The sequence below is a fragment of the Terrapene carolina genome, unplaced genomic scaffold, assembly GCF_002925995.2.
Source record: "Terrapene carolina triunguis isolate 2854851 unplaced genomic scaffold, T_m_triunguis-2.0 Scaffold95, whole genome shotgun sequence".
NCBI classification, from domain to species: domain Eukaryota; kingdom Metazoa; phylum Chordata; order Testudines; family Emydidae; genus Terrapene; species Terrapene triunguis.
Window position 1 is genome coordinate 2036181 of NW_020664446.1, and position 19875 is coordinate 2056055.

General features: G+C 49.1%; 1 protein-coding gene across 1 annotated transcript in view; it reads left to right on the top strand.

The window, feature by feature from the left end:
* Positions 1–19875, top strand: part of ARMH3 (armadillo like helical domain containing 3) — a 176307-nt gene that overhangs the window by 77732 nt on the left and 78700 nt on the right. Inside the window, exons 21-22 of the mRNA XM_026651067.1 lie at positions 14709–14791; positions 15827–15953. Coding sequence (XP_026506852.1) covers positions 14709–14791; positions 15827–15953 — 210 coding nt within the window. The remainder of the gene's footprint in view (positions 1–14708; positions 14792–15826; positions 15954–19875) is intronic.

Sequence of the window (19875 nt, forward strand, 5' to 3'; positions counted from 1 at the left end):
CTGCCTGGGCTCAGGAGCAGCCCATTAGTTCTGAGAACATGTCCTCTCGCGTCTTCTTCTTTCTCCGCCTAATGTGCGCTAGCCTCTGGGAGTGTGATGCCAAGCTGGGTTGGGAGACAGTTGCAGATGTGGCTGTGGGAATGAGGAAAAGGCAGTGAATTCCTCCGAAAGAAAAATGTGGTTGTGAATCAAGAACATAGTTTTTCTCTGTGAACAAGACCATGAACCACACCTATCACATGCGCACTCAGGACAAGGTCGAATTTTCGAACCTCGCCTTCAGTGCCTGGGCTTTTGCACTGCCGATCTGGGAAGCGGGGCAGGACACGGTACTCTCTGTAGCAGGCAAACATGGTAAGCCGTAGACTTGTGGCTGCTTAAAACTGTAGGAGTACCCCTGGCCTCCTTTCACATTGAAAGCACTGCCAGTCTGTGCTGCCAGCAATCGGCCAAGCAGGAACTCTGGCCCTGTCCCACCTCCTCGCGGATGAGCCAGGGAAAGATCCCTGTATGCTGCCCCTCTCCCGCCCCCACCGCGTGGCTGTAAACCAGCGGTCACAGTTCTGTAAAGGAACTTGTTGCAAGCAGTCCCAATACTAACAGTCCCCTACCTAATTCAAAGCAGGTCATCATGAGCGACATAACTCTCATGAGGATCCCGGACACCGAGATCCAACGGATGCTTCGAGAAAGCCTGCAGAGACCGGGGCCCTATGCCGCCATGCTATGCAAGGCAATGATACCGGAGTACCTGCTTGTCTCCTGGCGCGGGAACGTCTCCTACTTCGGAGGACCAAGTAAAGCCGCTCTCCCCAGGAACCTGATGAACAGGCTATCCCATTACCTGCAGCAGAGCTTTGTGGAGATGTCCGTGGAGGACTACTGCTCTATCCCCGGACATATAGACAGGATTCTAATATAGCTGCAGTAGCAGGCACTAAAGAGTGGAGCAGCTTGGGCAGCACAATCATGCACAACCGGACACTGTTTGATTTTTTTTTAAATAGTTGTTACTGATTACTTAAGCGCCCAGGGGGAAGAAATCATGATTCACAGATTGTTCTTAGTATTAATATTCAAGTTTTGTAAAAAATAAAGGTTAATATGTTTAAAGCACTTACCGCTTGATCCTTCGCCTGAATCTGTGTCCAGGTTACATGCTGGGGAGGGTTGGTAGGGGATCTCTGTAAGGGTGATGAAGAGCTCCTGGCTGTCGGGGAAATCAGCTTGGTAAGCGCTGTCGACTGCCTCGTCCTCCTCATCTCCTTCCTCATCTTCCCCGTCCGCTAACATGTCCGAGGAACCGGCCGTGGACAATATCCCATCCTCAGAGTCCACGGTCAGTGGTGGGGTAGTGGTGGCGGCCGCAGCAAGGATGGAATGCAGTGCCTCGTAGAAACGGGATGTGTGGGGCTGGGCTCCGGAGCGTCCGTTTGCCTCTTTGGTCTTCTGGTAGCCTTGTCTCAGCTCCTTGATTTTCACGCGGCACTGCGTTGCATCCCGGCTGTAGCCTCTCTCTGCCATGGCTTTGGAGATCTTCTCGTAGATCTTAGCATTCCTTCTTTTGGAGCGCAGCTCTGAAAGCACGGACTCATCGCCCCACACTGCGATGAGATCCAAGACTTCCCGATCAGTCCATGCTGGGGCCCTCTTTCTATTAGATTGCACGGCCATCTCTGCTGGAGAGCTCTGCATCGTTGCCACTGCTGCTGAGCTCACCTCGATGTCCAAACAGGAACTGAGATTCAAACTGCCCAGACAGGAAAAGGAATTCAAATTTTCCCGGGGCTTTTCCTGTGTGGCTGGTCAGAGCATCCAAGCTCGGACTGCTGTCCAGAGCGTCAACAGTGTGGTGCACTGTGGGATAGCTCCCGGAGCTATTACCGTCGATTTGCATCCACACCTAGCCTAATTCGATATGGCCATGTCGAATTTAGCGCTACTCCTCTCGTTGGGGAGGATTACAGAAATCGATTTAAAGAGAGCTTTATGTCGAACTAAATGGCTTCCTGGTGTGGACGGGTGCAGGGTTAATTCGATATAACGGCGCTAAAGTCGACATAAAAGCCTAGTGTAGACCAGGCCTTGGTGTGTCACCTCCTGAGACCATGGACACTGCCCCCTTGTGTTTATCATTCCAATACAATTTTTAATTACATGATCAACATAAACAAACTAGGGAAATGCAACCTAGATGGAGCTACTATAAGGTGGGTGCAAAACTGGGTGGAAAACCATTCCCAGAGAGTAATCATCAGTGGTTCACAGTCATGCTGGAGGGGCATAAAGAGTGGGGTCCTTGCAGGGATCCGTTCTGGGTCCGATTCTGTTCAATATCTTCATAGATGATTTAGATAATGGCATAGAGAATGCACATATAAAGTTTGCGGATGATACTAAGCTGGGAGGGCTTGCAATTGCTTTGGATTAAAATTAAAAATGATCTGGACAAACTGGAGAAATGGTCTGAAATAAATAGGATGAAATTCAATAAGGACAAATGCAAAGTGCTCCACTTAGGAAGGAACAATCAGTTGCACACATACAAAATGGGAAATGACTGCCTAGGAAGAAGTACTGTGGAAAGGGATCTGGGGGTCACAGTGGATCACAAGCTAAATATGAGTCAACAGGGTAACACTGTTGCAAAAAAAAGCAAACATCATTCTGGGCTGTATTAGCAGGAGTGTTGTAAGCAAGACACGTGAAGTAATTCTTCTGCTCTACCCCGCGCTGATTAGGCCTCAACTGGAGTATTGTGTCCAGTTCTGGGTGCCACATTTCAGAAGAGATGTGGACAAATTGGAGAAAGTCCAGAGAAGAGCAACAAACATGATTAAAGATCTAGGAAACATCACCTATGAGGGAAGATTGAAAAAATTGTGTTTTGTTTAGTCTGGAGAAGAGAAGACTGAGAGGGGACAGAACAGTTTTCAAGTACATAAAAGGTTGTTACAAGGAGGAGGGAGAAGAATTGTTCTTCTTAACCTCTGAGGATAGGACAAGAAGCAATGGTCTTAAATTGCAGCAAGGGAGGTTTAGGTTGGACATTAGGAAAAATTTTGTACCTGTCAGGGTGGTTAAGTGCTGGGATAAATTGCCCAGGGAGGTTGTGGAATCTCCGTCGCTGGAGATTTTTAAGAGCAGGTCAGACAAACACCTGTCAGGGATGGGCTAGATAATACTTAGTCCTGCCTTGAGTGCAGGGGCTGGACTAGACGACCTCTCGAGGTCCTTTCCTGTTCTATGACTCTATGATTCTATGATCACATCCTATTTCTCCTACACACAATACGCAACGTGCTCTACAACCATGTAGTGTGTTTCTGGTATATTTGACGGTCACTGTCTCTCTTTGGTGTACACAATAGCTGAGGTTGCTACATGTATGTGTTGTAGGTTCTAGAAAAAATGGTATGATGCATAGTATTGGAAAGAGCAAATGTATTCATCTAATGAACGACTTTGTAGTGTGCGCACACAAGGGGGCAGAGTTAAGGGTGCTATGGTATTTTCTGACTATTGTGTGTTCACATTTTCTTAATATAGTTGTGTAATAGAACTGTTCTGAACCTTTTAAAGTTAGCAAGTTATTGGCTTTCTGTTTGAGACCAAGGTTGGACCGTGGTCACTCTGGAAGCTTCTTCCGTTCTCTGAGGAAAAACCTTATTTGCTTCTGCAAGAGTTTATGTACCATTGTAGGTGACTCAGCTGGAAATCTGTCTTGGGTCATAAGCTATGATGAATGTGATGGCATCCACCTATTCCTTGGCAGACATTTTGACCACTTTTCAAAACAGATGCACTGTTTGGCACATCTGGTAATCAGTACTTGTGAAGGACTTGCGGTTATTGAAGGTCGAGATCGAGGTGAATTGACATTGCTGCCGGAGGAATTCTGATCAGATCCATCCAGTTCCCTGCTGTGATGAATATTAAATTCTGCTCCCGGCTCTGTGAAAATAAGATAAGACGTTGACTTAGCTGGTCATGCGGGAGGGGTCTGTGCATGTTAATTTCATTGAACACTTTTCTAATTAGTTAATGTTTGTACAGCACTTTGGAGATGGAAATCACTATAGATGTGCTGCTTGATATTGTTTCGCATGTATAAGCTATTCTGAAAGAGTTGTGACTCATTTAAGCCTTTATATAAAAGACCTCATTCCTTCAACTCCTCCCACCTCAAAATTAGTGATGCTTGAGCAATTCCCCCAGAACTTGTAGATACGAATAACTTCTTCAGAGCTGCTATGGTTTGCTTTAAAGGAAAACCACATTTATAGGAATATGAGAGAGATTCTAATGTCTACACATAATTGCAAGAATAAGTCGCTTTATAAGAAATCTTAAATATAATAAAAATGATGAAACAGCTATTTAATAGGGCAATTGATTGCAAAGTAGGATTAAAAATCATCTTTGCATTAGAAAGCATTGACTCAGTTTCTCCATTATTGTAAGGTAAGCGCTGTAAGTTCTTAATGTTTATCTTGCTTAATTCAAACAGTTGCTGAACCCACTGTTAAAGCGAAAACACTTGAAATGCACAGCACCTTTTACAATGCCGGAACTCTGTCTTTCAGGATTTTTATACTAATAGCGAAGCAGATTCTTTCTATGCTACTAAAAAGACCTCATTTCTATTCCTTATGCCGACTTGCTCTGTGACCGTGGGCATGTCACTTAAGCTTTCTTGTCCTCAGTTTTCCTATCTGTAAAATGAGGATAATTCCTGCTTTTGGCAAGGGCTTTGGGTTCCCTGGATAAGTGCTATAGAAGTGCAAAGTTTGCTGGTGGAAAGTATTAAAATGGCAGCCCTACTAACTGAGCAGAGACAAGGAAACAGTGAAAGGTTTTTTAAAACTGGCTTTCGATACATGTAATACACAATCTCACTGGATCAGTACATCGTTCAGGTTGCGTTATTAATCACGGGAGTTTGGGACTCAGGTATTGACCACCAAGAGCATTTGTCACTGATGTCATTTCTTGTACTCCAGTAATGGATCAAAACCGATTCAGTTCATTGATTCGTGTTGTTGAGCAGTTTTTGAACCAGTTCTTTCCAGACTGTCACGGGCTGCAGTAGCTGTCTAGCCTGGGAAGCACAACGGGGGGAGAGTGGAGTAACAAGTGTCTCAGTGAATCGGCTAGGCGAGGTGGGAGATACGATGCATGCAGCTGCCAGCAGGAGCATGACTGAAGAGCCGATTGGTCAAATGGTGAACGGCTTGGAAAGAGGGTTTAGTAAAAGAAAGTAAAGGCCTAAAATTTAACCTCCCTTCAAGCTGATAAAACTTTATTGTGACCAATGTTCTCTGGCTTTTGAGTGTCCACGTACTCATTCAGAAATACACGCAGGGCTGGAGGCCCGGCAGAACCGGGCTGTGAGCACCGCTTGCTGGCTCCGGAGGAGCAGAGAGTTCTGTATCGCTCGGCATAGCTGTCCCATTCCAGCTGACCCAGTAATGATGGTGGCTGCACCAGTGTCTGTGCCAGGAGGATACAGAGGCAGGGAAGGAAATGCTTCCAAGCTTTAGAGATTGCTGCAAACGGGAAGAAGAGGCCCCTTGAACATAGCCTTCCAGTGGAAATAGTAAATGATCTCTTGGTCAGCCTGGCTTTTTCTAGTGCAGCGACGGATGGGCACGAGGAACGAGAGCTTGTGCATTTGGGTGAAATTAAACCCATGACTGATACGGGGGAAAGTCTGTTCAGCTCCCTTGTGCTAGATCGTAAAACTCCAAGTGCAGCGTTGTGAAAGAAAAGTAAATTACACAAGACTTGACCTTTCAGATACCTAACAGCAAAACTGGACAAACTCTGCATTGCTGCCTTCCAAGCCCCCTCAGCTTCTTGTAGACTTCAGCAGCCTGGAGAGCTGGGGCTGGAAGCTGGCCGCCTCGTAGAATGAGCGCTTCCCTTCCTCTGTTCTGTCTAGGTTCTTCTATGGCACTCGTTCCTGTAGCCTCTGAGTGCCTTTGAGACGTGCATTCATTCACGTGACTACACAGCTGGTGTTTGTTCTCTCAGCCACTCCCCAGGGGGAGAATATGCAGTGGAGTGGCTTGTTTTGGTAGGTGATTTTTTTTTAAATATGCATGTTGCTTTGGGTTTATGTTAAAGAAGGCAGGTCAAAGAAACCTGGACCTTGGAGCAGAAGATGGTGAGGTTTGTGATCGTCCTTAGTTCCGGAGGGAGTTCATGTCACAGACTTGGCCTGGCCCCTGAGAAGGTTCTATCTTCTTCACAGATGAACTTCACCCTTATTGTAGAGAGTTGCATCGTGGCAGCAGAGTGTAGCTGTTGGCCATGGTCTTCATCCTGGAGCTCTCGGTTCTTTTACATTCCCGGGTCCCAGGCATGTCCTCTTCCTTTCTCCCATGCCTCTTCTGTCTGAGCCCGTTGCAGTGCTGCTGGTGTCGCTTAAAGCTCCTGGCCATGGCTTTGCCCGAGGACCCCATCTGAAGCTATTGCAGCCTTCCCTTCCTGGGCGCCTGGTTAGCTCAGTGAATGAGTCTGCGCTGTCACGTTGAGCGTCCCCTGCTCAGGAGGGTTGGCCAGGGTAGAAATGGCTTGGCCTCGCCTTATCTAGTGCCTGCGCTTGTTACGGATGAGATCACGGTTTTATTGACTTACAAAAAGTTTTGGGTTCACCTGACCTTGGCCCAAAGTTAGAAAATTCAATTTGTCTTAACTGCTGTGATATGCTAGAGCAGTTCAAACGAGCCCCAGTCCACTGCTTTGGCCTCTGTCCCAGCTGGTAACGTTCCCATTACTTCCCCCACTTCCACGGGTGGCTGGGACCTGGGGTGGGGCAGCAGGGGACAGGCACGGGGGTTGTGGAGAGAAGAAATTACTGGGGCAGTTTTACGTCAGGCTGCCTAGTTCTTGGAGCTGCTGCTGTCTTCCCCCCACCTGCCCACTGCCGGCTCTGGCAAGCTGGTGCAGTTAGTTCTCAGCCCAGTGACTCTTGTATCCTGGGGAGCAGGTGATGGGGAGCCTGCCAATACAGACTGTCCAGACCCCGGAGAGAGGCACCAGCTGAGCACTAAAACCTGACCGTAGTTACGGAATTCGGCGCTGAACGAAGTCAGCCGTGGAAAACGGAGCAGCAGCATCCGGCTGTTAGAGGAGCTACCAAATCCAGCCTTTAAAAAGGGTCAGGCTTCTTTCTGTAGCTGTAAAGCCACAGCATGGGAGAGGCCCATTGGGAAGAGTAAAGGGCAGGAGAGCCGGCGATCAGTCCCCATCCTATCAGAGCGGGGAAAGGGGCGCAAGAGGCGTTAAGCAGGGATGCGGATGGACTCCGTATTGCTTTAGTTCCTCAGCTGACAAGGGCAGTCGCTGGTGTCTGGGCTGCCCTCTGTCAGGACCCGTGAGAAGGTTTCCTCTCCCCACACATGTGGGCGCTCAGAGCCAGGGACGAGCCAGCTGATGCGTTAAATGTATCCCTCTGTTGACTGTGGGCTCCCCAGCACCCCTCGCCCCCAGGGTCTCCGCTGATTGACAGTCAGTGGGCCAGCACCCACACCACCCCTGGGTAATTGGTTACCTTGTCCCTGGACGCTGGGCTAGACGCTGCCTCGGGCAGCGTTGGTGCATGAGTTTGTAATAACGCTGCAGCTCTTTCCAGCTCACACTTCCAGTTCGAAGCCCGTCTCTTGAGAATGCTGCTGGCAGTTCTTTCCCGTCAGACCCTGTTGTCAATTTTCATCTCCCGAGGAGTGGTTTGATCACTGTTTTGCAAAGCTTCTGTGCACACTTAATGTGACCAATTCCCCCACCCTAGGAACAAACTCGGGCTACCTCAACAGACAGTTGTCGAGCCCTGTTGCTTCCCTGCCTTCAAGCCTTTCTTCAGGCATCACAATTACTGTGGTTGTGGATTTGTATTGTTCTGGGGTCTCCCTTTTTGTCCCCATTTAGAAAGACCTTTAATGTATTGATCCTCACAACACCACGGTCAAGGTGGTAGGGAAGTGCTGTTCTCTCCTGGGATGGCCTGGTGGTTGATATGCAGGGCTAGGAGACAGGACTCCTGGGTTCCATCCCTTGCTCTGTCCCTGACTGACTGTGTGACTTGGACAAGTCATGTTGCCCCTCTGTGCCTCAGTTTCCCCACCCGTGAAACAGAGCTGGTAATACTCCCTTGCCTCACAAGGGGACTGAGATGCTGAATTCATTATTATGAGGTCCTCAGATGGAAGATGTTAATTAATCTGTCGTTCTCATACACGAGCCTGGGGTGTTGCTCATCGTTTGGTTCCTGATCTGCTTTCCTGGACACCAGCGTGGGGAGGAGTTCTTCCCTTTAGCCAGGGGGCAGCCTAGTTGTACCAGCCCCGGTGGAATTGCCTTCCACTGCTTTCTCAAACCACTGTCCATTGCCAGCCAGCTAACTACGTCTGACCTGCGCTGGGAGCTAGGAACAGCGTAGTGTTCCTTTTGGTGGGGTTCCCAGGCCCCAGCAGTGGGTTATACCAACCCCCTCGCCATCGGTCGTACTAGCACTCTTACAACCTTGGAGCGCATCTTGGACTTTCTCCTGTACTGCAAGCCCCCTTTCACCTCCGCATCCTCTTCTGCTCTCACAGCCAGCCACGTGCCTTGTTTCCATGAACACCTTCCCAATCCAGGGGCTCCTCACTCAGATCCTCCAACAACCTGCTGCCTCCACAATGTCTACAAAAAGTCAGTCGTTAATGAGTCAATCTCCTCCTCCGGGCTGCACGGCGTCCTGCCGTCTGTGTGTGGCTTTTAGACTAGCTGTCGGGACGTTGCCTGGTGTTTGTGTGTACTGTCCAGCACCGGGATCAGCTGCCTCTGCTCACAGGGGGTGGGGACTCTTCGACATCAGTCTGAACTAACTCAGCGCACCTGCTTGGTCTAGCCCTGCCCGAGCGCATGTCCCATCTCTTCATAAATCCCACTCAACTTTGGCCTCAGCGGTTTAAGCAGCTGCTGCTCAGACTCTTCCCCCGACAGACGCCCACACTCAGCTCTCCTGGGTTAAAAGAAGAAAATATCTCAGGCCTGGGCACTTGCTCCTCACCTGGGGAGATGGGGGGCTCAGAGCGAAGCAGGCCCAGGTTTATTTGTCTGCTGCTGGGTGTGGGAAGCTTATTCACTCTCTGTCCAGTGTGAAGGTTACAACTTTCTCCTGCCTTGACTGCGCTGCTCCTTCACAGCCATCCGTGCCCTCATTCCCATAGCGTACCGGCACCTCGCGGTCTTCACTGTATTGAGCCTCACAACCCTGCTCTGAAGCAGGCAGGGCCGTGTGGTTAGCCCCATGGTACAAACGAGGCGCTGAAGCACAAGGAAACAAAGTGACTTGGCCGTGGTGTCACAAGGAGTCTGTGGCAGGCCAGGGAATTGAATCCAGGTCTTCCACGTCCAGCCCTGCTGCGCTAACCACTGGCCCGTCCGTTCTCTTCCTTACTGCCCATCTCGGACGCCAGGCGCTGCCGCTGGCACTATCCACACTCACTCACTCATGCCCGTCACCCCAGTCGGGGTATGGGCCGCCAACCACAGATCTCCAGAGTCCTTTATCCTGGGCCATTTGCTCTAGCTGGTTCCAGGTATAGCCCATTTTTATGCTATCAGCCTGAAGGTCGCGTCGCCAGGTGTTTCTTGGACGGCCTCTTTTCCGCTTGCCTTGGGGGTTCCACCGCAATGCCTGTCTAGTGAGTTTTTCTCCTTGTACGAGGGAGCAGGCTGGCTGCAGAGAGGTCACGTGGACTGACTGTGCTGCTTCACCAGAGAGGAGGCAGAGGAATTCCCTGGGCTGCACCTGCCTGCAGCCAGTGAGCACTCTGAGGAGCTGCCTTGCCAGGTGCCCCCCGTGGGGCCAAGCTGGGAGGAGAACACCCCGCGGGGGTGAGTTAGAAGCAGCGCCATGTCCTGCTTTCCTGGCTCTAGAAGGGGGCGTGAGAGCGGGAGACTGTTGGAGCTGTCGTCCATTGTGCAGGGAAATAGAGCTGCCTTGCCGGGAGCATCCGGGGACCACGCTGGAAGGTTTGACAGGCTCAGTGGCTCTAGTTGCACAATACTGTATTTTATTTGGCATTACACAGCTAGCTGAGGGGAGCCACATGGCTTCCTGCCCCACTCCCTCTTTGGTGACCATTGGTGCACCATTCCGAGGACTAGACTTCTGAACTGGGAGCATAGCAGGGACGGAAAAGCAATGCCCCAGCTCCTCCCCATTCCCACGGTCCGTTTCCCCGGATTCGACAGCAGCGTCTCTCTTGGGACCGGTCCCTTTTTTGCTCAGGTGTGCAATAGCCTGCCGGAGCCCCGAATGCTCTTGGCAGAGTTTGCGCTTCCATTGCAACTGGCCTAGGGGCTCTGCTGCCTTCCTGTTCCGTGGGAGCAAAGAGCCCACCCCCCACACATACGGCATCCAGACCAGGAACGGTGAGGCAGTAACTAGAATGGAAACGTTTTCCTGATCCCAGATGCTCCTGGGCTGAGTTCACTTCAGTTCAAAACGAGGCTTGCAGAGAAAACGGTCCATTTTATGCAGTGAAGGGAAGCAAAATCTGTTGGGGTGGGAGAGAAGGGGAGGGACTGTCGGGCAGGAGGACTCCTGTGCTCTCCAGGGGCTGGAGTGAGAGGAGCTGGCACCCCAGGAGCAGAAGAGCCGGTCTGTGCAAACAGCTCTGTGCTGTAGGAGCTGAAAGCTCCGCCAATCTGCAGTAATTTCAGTTTAATAAACCAGGAGGGCATCTTAAATGCCAGTGGTCCTATTTCCCATCCTCTGGCTGTAACGATTCCTGGGAGAGTAAACTGCCTGAGAGCTGAGACCTGGAGACTGACGCCAATCACCTGTGCAGCCAGTCACATGCCTCCTCTCGTAATACCCCTTTTATAAGGATCTGCCCCACCACCTTTGAGTTCCTGAAGTTGTCGGTGTACATGTGGGAGTTCAGGCTCTTTCTTCCTGTAGTTTGTTTAGGAAACACTGCCAGTGTGCTTGGCACTGTACAAAATGGAGACCCAAGCCAAACATTTATTCAGATTAGGTAGGTTAAGGCTTACCCTGCTTTTGTTGCTAGAGCAGCTGTGCAACCTCTCTGCTGGGCCCGGGAGTCAGGCCCGGGGAAGACAGACATGCTGTGTGAGGGGGTGAAAGAATCACAGGAAGGCAGGAGAAGCCGGATGACTCTTGGGAGGGGAGAACCTAGGTGGTTTAGTAGAAACATCCCCATTTTCCAGTTCATGCATGAAACAAACCTATCACTCGTTAGCAGCTTTCCCATAGCTGTTAATAAAACTGGAGCACAAGTTTTGGGTGATGTGACCAAGCACAACCAGAAACCACGATTCTCTGAGCATCCATGACTGAGAAATTGATCTGCTGCTCCGCCAGGGGGCAAACATGCATAATTTATTGGCGTGGTACTGGGCTGAGGGCAAGCTGTTCATGTGCTGCATGTAGAGCGCAATTCCCTCTAACGAGGAAGAGGTGATGCACTTCGTCTGGCATCAGGCTGCTCAGTTATTCAGAGCTTGGGGTGCAGCCGTTGTACCTTCCCTCGAGGTTATTTTAGTGGCGGTGTCATCATTGAAGAGCACTGGATGTCAGCAGCTCTGTAAGTTTTATTTGCCCTGGAAACACCATGAAATGTATCGGCAGGTCCTGCCTCCTAAACAAACTCCTAGGACACCTGTGCTTACAGGTTAGGACTGACAATCCTTCCGAGAGTGTGATGTATGATGTGCCTGGGTGACAGAAGGCTAACAGTATTGGCAGCACTGGTTCAGTGCACCTGCTAACTGGGGGCTTCGTAAACGTCTTCCACACCTGGGCTTCCCAAAGAGCCAAACTATCCAGTGACCGTACGCCTGGTGGGGCTTCAGTCCCTGAGCTGTCTTTGCTGCGAGTTTGTCTGTTCCCCTAACCAGCACGCTAGAGAGACGTTTGGAGTGGGCAATGGTTTGGTGCTATTCAGATTCCCAGAGTGATTTTAAGCTGCAGTAAGATCTTGCCTCTTCTGACAGAGAAACTGGAAATTAAGCAAGTGGGCACATTTGTTACAGTGAGTGAGGCTGATGTGCAGAGCACGGGAATTGTCAGTCCAGATCAGAGCAGTCGCCCGTCTAGTCCAATATTCGGTCTCCAACCCAGTGTGGTACCAGATGCTTCAGAGGAAGATTCAGGAAAGCTCCTTGTGAACAATTACCGAATAACCTGCCCAGAGGAGAAGTTTTTTCCCCAGCCCCCTCTCTGTTAATTGGCCTCTGCCCTGAAAAGTGAGGGCTGGTATCCTTTTTGAAAAAGAAGTGCCCTCTAATGACAGAGGGTATTTGTGCTCACTGTCTCTGTGCGTTTCATACAGCTTAGTGGATTGTCTATGCACTGTACATCCATCTCTGCTGCAGTTCTCTTAGGAAAGTGTGTGGGGGGGCGTTTCTTAGGCTAGGGAAGAGGTAGTTCAAGGGCCATCTTCTCGCCATGTATGACCAATCCGGAGCGCCTTGCTGCTCAGCTCCTGCGAGTTCAGCAGCAGCACCTGGGCCAGAGGCGTGGCTAGGTGAACTTCTGTGGGCAAGGCTGGAAATCAAGGCTATTTATAGCCCCTTGTCTCAGAAATGCCTCGTAAGCTGCTGTGACAGTGATGCAGGGCAGCTGTCTTCAGCCCAAAGTACTGATTGTAGGAGACTGCAGTGTTCGCTATGAGGCTTAGTTACCTTGGAAACCTGTTTTAACTGGATCTCGGCTCCAGTGAAGAGCCCATCTGTACCTGCTCTTTCTTTGTTCGCAGAGAAATATTGGCCTGAAGTCCTCCCAGGGCTGAATTCCTGTGGAATGGAGGCCCTGACCACAGTTTGATTCAGAGGATGAGCTGTAGTGGGGGTGGCACTTATTGGAATGTGCTCCGGGAGGGAGGCTGGGGGCACAGTTCCCCTCCCTTTGGGCTGGTCGAGGCTCTCTGCTGATATTGGTGAACTTCTGGCATTGGGAGCAGAGCTTTCAGGGCTTTAGTCAGGCTCCGTTCAGACGGCTGTCGCTCACTCCTTTTTCTGCATGCTTGAATCTCTGGAAACCCAAAGAAATGGACCATTTCCTCCATATCTTGTTGCTTCCCCCCAAATTTCCTGTCCCGTAGCTATTTCCACTGCGGAGCCGGTAGTTCTGCCTCATCTAAAAGCTAGTTTTCCTGTTCTGTACAGCACCTTCCCAAATCAGGGCTGGTTTGCTCCCGTGTCCTTGAGAAGGGACTTTAGAATTGATGTGTGTAACACGTACAAGTTACAGGACTAGCTTTGAGGGCAGTAGTGGGTGAATTCTGTCCAAGTATTAATTGGTCCCTATGTGCTGTATTGCCCAAAGGCTGAGGCAAATATTGAACACTCTCAAGAACTATTTCAACACTCGGGCACCTCCCCCCCCCCCCCCCGGTCCTGCCTTCCAAGTGCGCAGTGTTCACTTCTTGACTCTGTTACATACGGGTGGGTGATGGCTCTGAGTGAGTCTCCCGGAGACCTCGCTGGAGCTTCCAGGGTGGGTTTTCCACCAGCCGTCTTTCTCCAGCACCCATTGCTGTTCCTAGCCTGCTTCTGCTGCCCTCATTTAGCTGTTTGCCTGCCTTACTGCTGCTGTTGCCTGGTTGAGCTGCGTCACGGGCAGCAGCATGTGCTGGATGGCAGGATTGCCGCAAGCTGGAATGCTGGCTTTGAAAAAGATGAATCCAATCCAAGTTGTACCTGTAAAACCGAGGGCTCAGCCTGACGTGAAGCTGTTAGCTCCAGGTACTGATCAGTAAATAATAAACAGCCTTTTAAAATCTGCCTTTACAGCTTCCTAACTTGCACGTCCTGTCCACCTCATTTGGCTGTCTTAAAGTCCCAGAACCCCATTCCCGGCGGCTGATTTCAGAGCAGAGACTGTGTTTAGAATCTCATGTAGACAGACCCACGAAATAGGCTTTGGTTCCCGACCGTATCCCATGTGGGGGGGAGAGGAAATCTCTATGATGCTAATAACTACCAATAATAGTGATGATCTATTTCCGTTTTTGCAAACGTTCATAACGCAGTGATGCTTTGTAAATTGGACAGGCTTAAAGCCCTGTAATTAGATTAACTGAGTTCAAATGAAAGGGCTAATTATCTTTCACTAGTGTTGGATGAGCCTTTATTGATTTATTTGTCTTCAGGAGACGAATCTGAGCTGGATTTATCGTCTTCCCTGCACAGCCGTAGATAACTGGCACAATAAAGTACCAGTCCTTACTAGTGCCATCACACCATCACAGAGGCAGCAATGCCGCAGAAGAGCCATGCTGCGTGTTCTGCCTCGTGTGTCGTCAACACAAGTGACAGAGTTCTAATTGCACAGCCTCATGTTGATGGTGTATGGAGCAGAAAGGAGACGGCTGGATTCTCCGGATTCCAGGCATAGCTTGAGGTGATGACAGGTAGAAAAACCTCATTGTCAATAGACTTGACTGACAAGTAACTCCACTTGAAACTGACAGATTTGATCTGGAAGTTGGTGGAGGAGAATACACCTGGGACGATGCCAATTTCCACAGTCATTTATCAGAGCAGAATAGCATTTTAACTAGTAAAGCCGTAAGCAAGTTTGAGTACTTCCTGATCACTGGGCCAGTGGCTAGGATGGTGAAAATGCACTTGTATTTAAATGGCTTCTTGAAAAAAGCTTTGATTACTTTTATCCTTTCCCTTAGCTCTGATCAACTTGCTGAAGTTCCTCATGTCCAATGAGACTGTGCTATTGGCAAAACACAACATCTTCACCGTGGCGCTCTTGGTGAGTGTAGAGAAAGTGGGTTCACGTTGAATGGCCCAGAGGAGGAGGTTCCGTGGGGGGCTGGGGCTGGCCTGCTGAACAGGTAGTTAAACTGTGCAGAGATCAACGTACAGATCTCTAGCTTGGGAACCTATGCATGCTAAGGAGACATTGGAGAATCCCAAAGACAACACTCGTTGGGATGAGGGGTGTGGGCAGAAGGATGTCTGGGATGACTCGTACCAGGGACCTTAGAGGTCCTCCTGCTGGGGGCCAGGGCAGTGGTTTGCCAGACATATGTGCTCCGTGGGAACTGAAGGGGGATAGAAAAGCAGGAGAAGGGAGATATTAGTCTTTCATACCCAGATGGGGTGGAAGCCCAGTGGTGTAGACAAGATTGAGTTGTCTCCCTGCCTTTGCCAGTCTGGGTGAAGTGTGTTTTGTGGGAGAAACCAGGAAAAGCCAGCTTGGGATGGGAGACCCTGAAACTGGAAAGAGAGAGCTAACCAAACAAAGGGGGGGGGGGCTTGTCTTAATTCCCTATAGAAAATTACTGGCCCAGCTAGCCGCTGGCCTGTTTCTGATAGTAGCTCATGGCAGATGCTTCCGAGGGAGGTCCGAGAAACCCCTTAATGGGTGCTCAGTCATGTAATAAGTTTGCTCTTAAGGGAAGTTCCTTTCTCATCCCAGGTAGTTGGTGGCTGGTTTATTCCCTGGAGCAGGCAGAGTTGTAGATCGTTGGATTCTACAAGCTCATGCTCCGAATTCGTTAGCTCAGTTTTCCTGGTCATGGTAACCGTGTGCATGCTGTAATCTCCCCACTCCGCAAAGCATCAGAAATCTGCCTGTCTTAAGGTTTTATCCACATTCCACATAAGAAATGACAGAGCAAGAAGGTGGCGTATGACCACTCTTTGATGGGCTAAAAGAATATTGTCCAGTGTACTATGGGCTTATTACTCTGAAGGTTTTAAACATCATCTGGGTCTGATTGGAGTCTATTGTAAATTAGATGTTGTGTAACGATCCCCTATTGTAATTTTAATTTTTTTGTAGGTAGTGAACTTGTTCAACATGTTCATCACCTACGGAGACACCTTCCTCCCAACTCCCAGCAGCTACGATGAGTTGTACTACGAGATCATCCGTATGCACCAGAATTTCGATAACCTCTACTCCATGGGTGAGTGAGTGGCCTATTTGAGATACCATTGATAAAAACAAGCAGGAAATAAGCTGTGTGAGATATTCGGGGCGGTGCATGTTTGGGGGGGTGTGTGTGTGAATATATATGTTTCTGTATTTGCATAGATACCCAGTAAATTAAGACTTGAGAAAGGGATAAATCTGTGAAAAGAATAAATTTTTTCTTTTTCCAAAAGGGCAAAGTAAATTTCATTGGCTCTTCACCAAAGGAACAGGCCTGTTCAAGTGATCCAGTACGGTGTCCAAGAGGGCACCTGTCTAACAAGCATGTGTTGTTAATGCAAATATGTATTTGCCCATGTGACTAAATATATGATATTGAAATGTCATCAAAAACACCCTGAACCCTCATGTAGAGTTAACCAGCCTATAGTTTGTCTCTGCCAAGCCATGTTGAGCTCCCAGCTGGGAAAACATGCCTTCATCTGAGGTTGGAGAGCAAACACAAGCTGCAGAACCAATCAGCACAGGGAAATGGGCATTGTGAACAAAAGGGGTGAAAAGCATTTGAGAAATGCATGACAAGAAACCTGCTGCCTTGGACAAATCACACACTGCGCTCCTGCGGCGCCAGAACAAAGCCAGAGAGCAGCCCCCACAAACCCACAGGCAGGGCGGAGGAAATAGCTGGACAGAAGAATGCGCACACTGGCAAAGCAAGGAGAAACCATCCTTCAAAGAGAGAGGAGTGCATTGGAATACCACCAAGTGAACCCAGCAGGGAAGCAAGGAACAAAGGAGAGAAGCAAAAAACATGTGGAGGCATAATCAAGCAGTACACAAACGAGCCTGCATTGAAGAACAACCGCAGCAGGGCTGGTTTAATGCCTGTGTGCTGGAAGCTGCGGATAAAGGGATGTCTGTGCCTCTTTGTCTGCCCCTCTCCTGAGGGGTATGTCCCCCCCGGTCACTCCCACTCCCAGTGTGAACATGTAACTGCCATTGTAAATAATAGGAGTAACACAAGCACATAACAGGGGTTAGAAGACCTGTAAGAGAGAGCCAGCCACGGTGCACTACAGACTAGATGCAGAGAAGCACCCCCATTAAAATAGCTGTTTCTTCCGACTGCAATTGAACTGAATCTCTGCAGTATAAATGACCTCATCTCAAAAGAAATACATTAGAACTGAAAAAGGTATGGAGAAGGGCAACAAAAGTGATGAGGTGAATGGAACAGCTTCCGTATGAGGAGAGATTAATAAGACTGGGACTGTTTAGCTTGGCAAAGAGAAGACTAAGGCGGGATATGATCGAGGTCTATAAAATCATGACTGGTGTGGAGAAAGTGAATAAGGAAGTGTTGTTTGCCCCTTCCCATAACACAAGAATTAGGGGTCACCCAATGAAATTAATAGGCAGCAGGTTTAAAACAAACAGAAGGAATTACTTCTTCATACAATACACAGTCAACCTGTGGAACTCCTTGCCAGGAGATGTTGTGAAGGTTAAAAATATAAGTGGGTTAAAAAAAGAACTAGCTAAGTTCCTAGAGCAGGGGTGGCCAACCTGTGGCTCCGGAGCCACATGGCGGCTCTTCAGAAGTTAATGTGCGGCTCCTTGTATACGCACCGATTCCAGGGCTGGAGCTACAGGCGCCAACTGTCCAATGTGCCGGGGGGTGCTCACTGCTCAACCCCTGGCTCTGCCACAGGTCTGGCTCCCAGTCCAACCCTTCCCGTCCCCACCCCTTAGCCTGCTTTGCCCTCACTCCTCTCCCTCCCCCCCAGAGCCTCCTGCACGCCATGAAACAGCTGATCGGGGAAGAGGAAGGGGGAGGCGCTGATCGGCGAGGCTGCCGGTGGGAGGGAGGTGGGAGTTGGGGAGCTGATTGGGGGCTGCTGACATATTACTGTGGCCCTTTGGCAATGTACGTTGGTAAATTCTGGCTCCTTCTCAGGTTGGCCACCCCTGTTCTGGAGGACAGGTCCATCAGTGGCTGTTAGTCAAGACGGGCAGGGACACAACCCCATGCTCTGGGTGTCCCTAAACCTCTGACTGCCAGAAGCTAGGACTGGATGACAGGGAATGGATCGCTCAATAAATTCCCCTGCTCTGTTCATTCCCTCTGGGGCACCTAACACCAGCTGCTGTCAGAGACAGGATACTGGGCTAGATGGACCACTGGTCTGACTCAATCTGGTCGTTCTTATGTTCTTCTGGTTTTATCCCTCTGTTGTAAATTACCTGTATTTTTTGTCACCCATGCAAAGTACCAAAGAGTCAGTGGTGCTCACAAAGCAAATGCTGCCGCCCTTGCCTTTGGAGCCAATCACTGCCCAAGGACATGTCTGCACTGGGCAGTGGGTGAAGCCAGAGAAAAGTGGAACGAAGGAATAACACGCTCATATTCTCTCGACTGGGCAGCAATAGGCATGTCTGACCTGCTGAAACAATTCATTTCTCACATGAATACATTTTCCGTTCCGCTCTGTGAAGCGAAACCCCGCGAATTAACACTACAGATGCCTGAGTGGAAACCCGCTCTGAATTCATCGCTGCCGGTGTCAGGAATGGGATACTTGCTCTCTGACAAAACAGCGTTACACAGAGCCGGCACCTTCTCTTCTTCTAGGAAACTGCAGACGTTTGGGGCTCCGGAAAGCGAGGCACTAGAGCTGTGTCTGGCTAGGCATAGTGTAGGCAGCTGTCCAAGGAGCTTTGCCAATGTGCTCGCTCTGCACTTGCCCTTCTTCTGGGCCAGTTGTGGGTAGAGACTAATAATAGAGCCAAAGGACTGGGTGCTTTTGAAAAGTGGACCAAATGTCCCAGTTCATGTAAAGTTCATGGCACTACATGTGAAAGAAAGCATAGAATCAAATGAAGTAAAAATCTTAAATGAACCAAACTGTACCATAGAATCTCTGTGGCTAGTAATTCCGTGCTTGGATAATAAGACTATAGCAGTGGGGATATATAACCTACCACCTGGCCGGGATGTGATAGTGACTGAAATGCTCAGGGAGATTAGAGAGGCTATTAAAATAAAAAACCTCAATAATAATAATGGGGGATTTCAGCTATCCCCATATTGACTGGGTACATGTCACCTCAGGGTGGGATGCAGAGATAAAGTTTCTTGACACCTTAAATGACTGCTGCTTGGAGCAGCTAGTCCTGGAGCCCACCAGAGGAGAGGCAATTCTTGATTTAGTCCTAAGTGGAGCACAGGATCTGGTCCCAGAGGTGAATGTAGCTGGATTGCTTGGTAATAGTGACCATAATATAATTAAATTAACACCCCTGGGGCAGGGAAAACACCACAGTGGCCCAACACTGTAGCATTTCATTTCAGAAAGGGGAACTACACAAAAATGAGGAGGTTAGTTACACAGAAGTTAAAAGGTACAGCGCCAAAAGTGAAATCCTTGCAAGCTGCATGGAAACTTTTTAAAGACACCATAATAGAGGCTCAACTTAAATGTATCCCCCAAATTTAAAAACAGTAAAAGAACCAAAAAAGAGCCATCGTGGCTAAACAACAAAGTAAAAGAAGCAGTGAGAGGCAAGAAGGCATCCTTTAAAAAGTGGAAGTTAAATCCTAATGAGGAAAATAGAAAGGAGCATAAACTCTGGAAAATGAAGTGTAAAAATATAATTAGGAAGGCCAAAAAAGGTTCAAAAAGTAATAGCAAAAAAATGTTCAAGTACATCAGAAGCAGGAAGCCTGCTAAACAACCAGTGGGGCCACTGGATCGAGATGCTAAAGGACCACTCAAGGACGATAAGACCATTGCAAAGAAACTAAATGAATTCTTTGGGTCGGTCTTCATGGCTGAGGATATGAGGGAGAATCCCAGATCTGAGCCATTCTTTTTAGGTGACACATCTGAGGAACTGTCCCAGATTAAGGTGTCATTAGAGGAGGTTTTGGAACAAGTTGATAAACTGAACAGTAA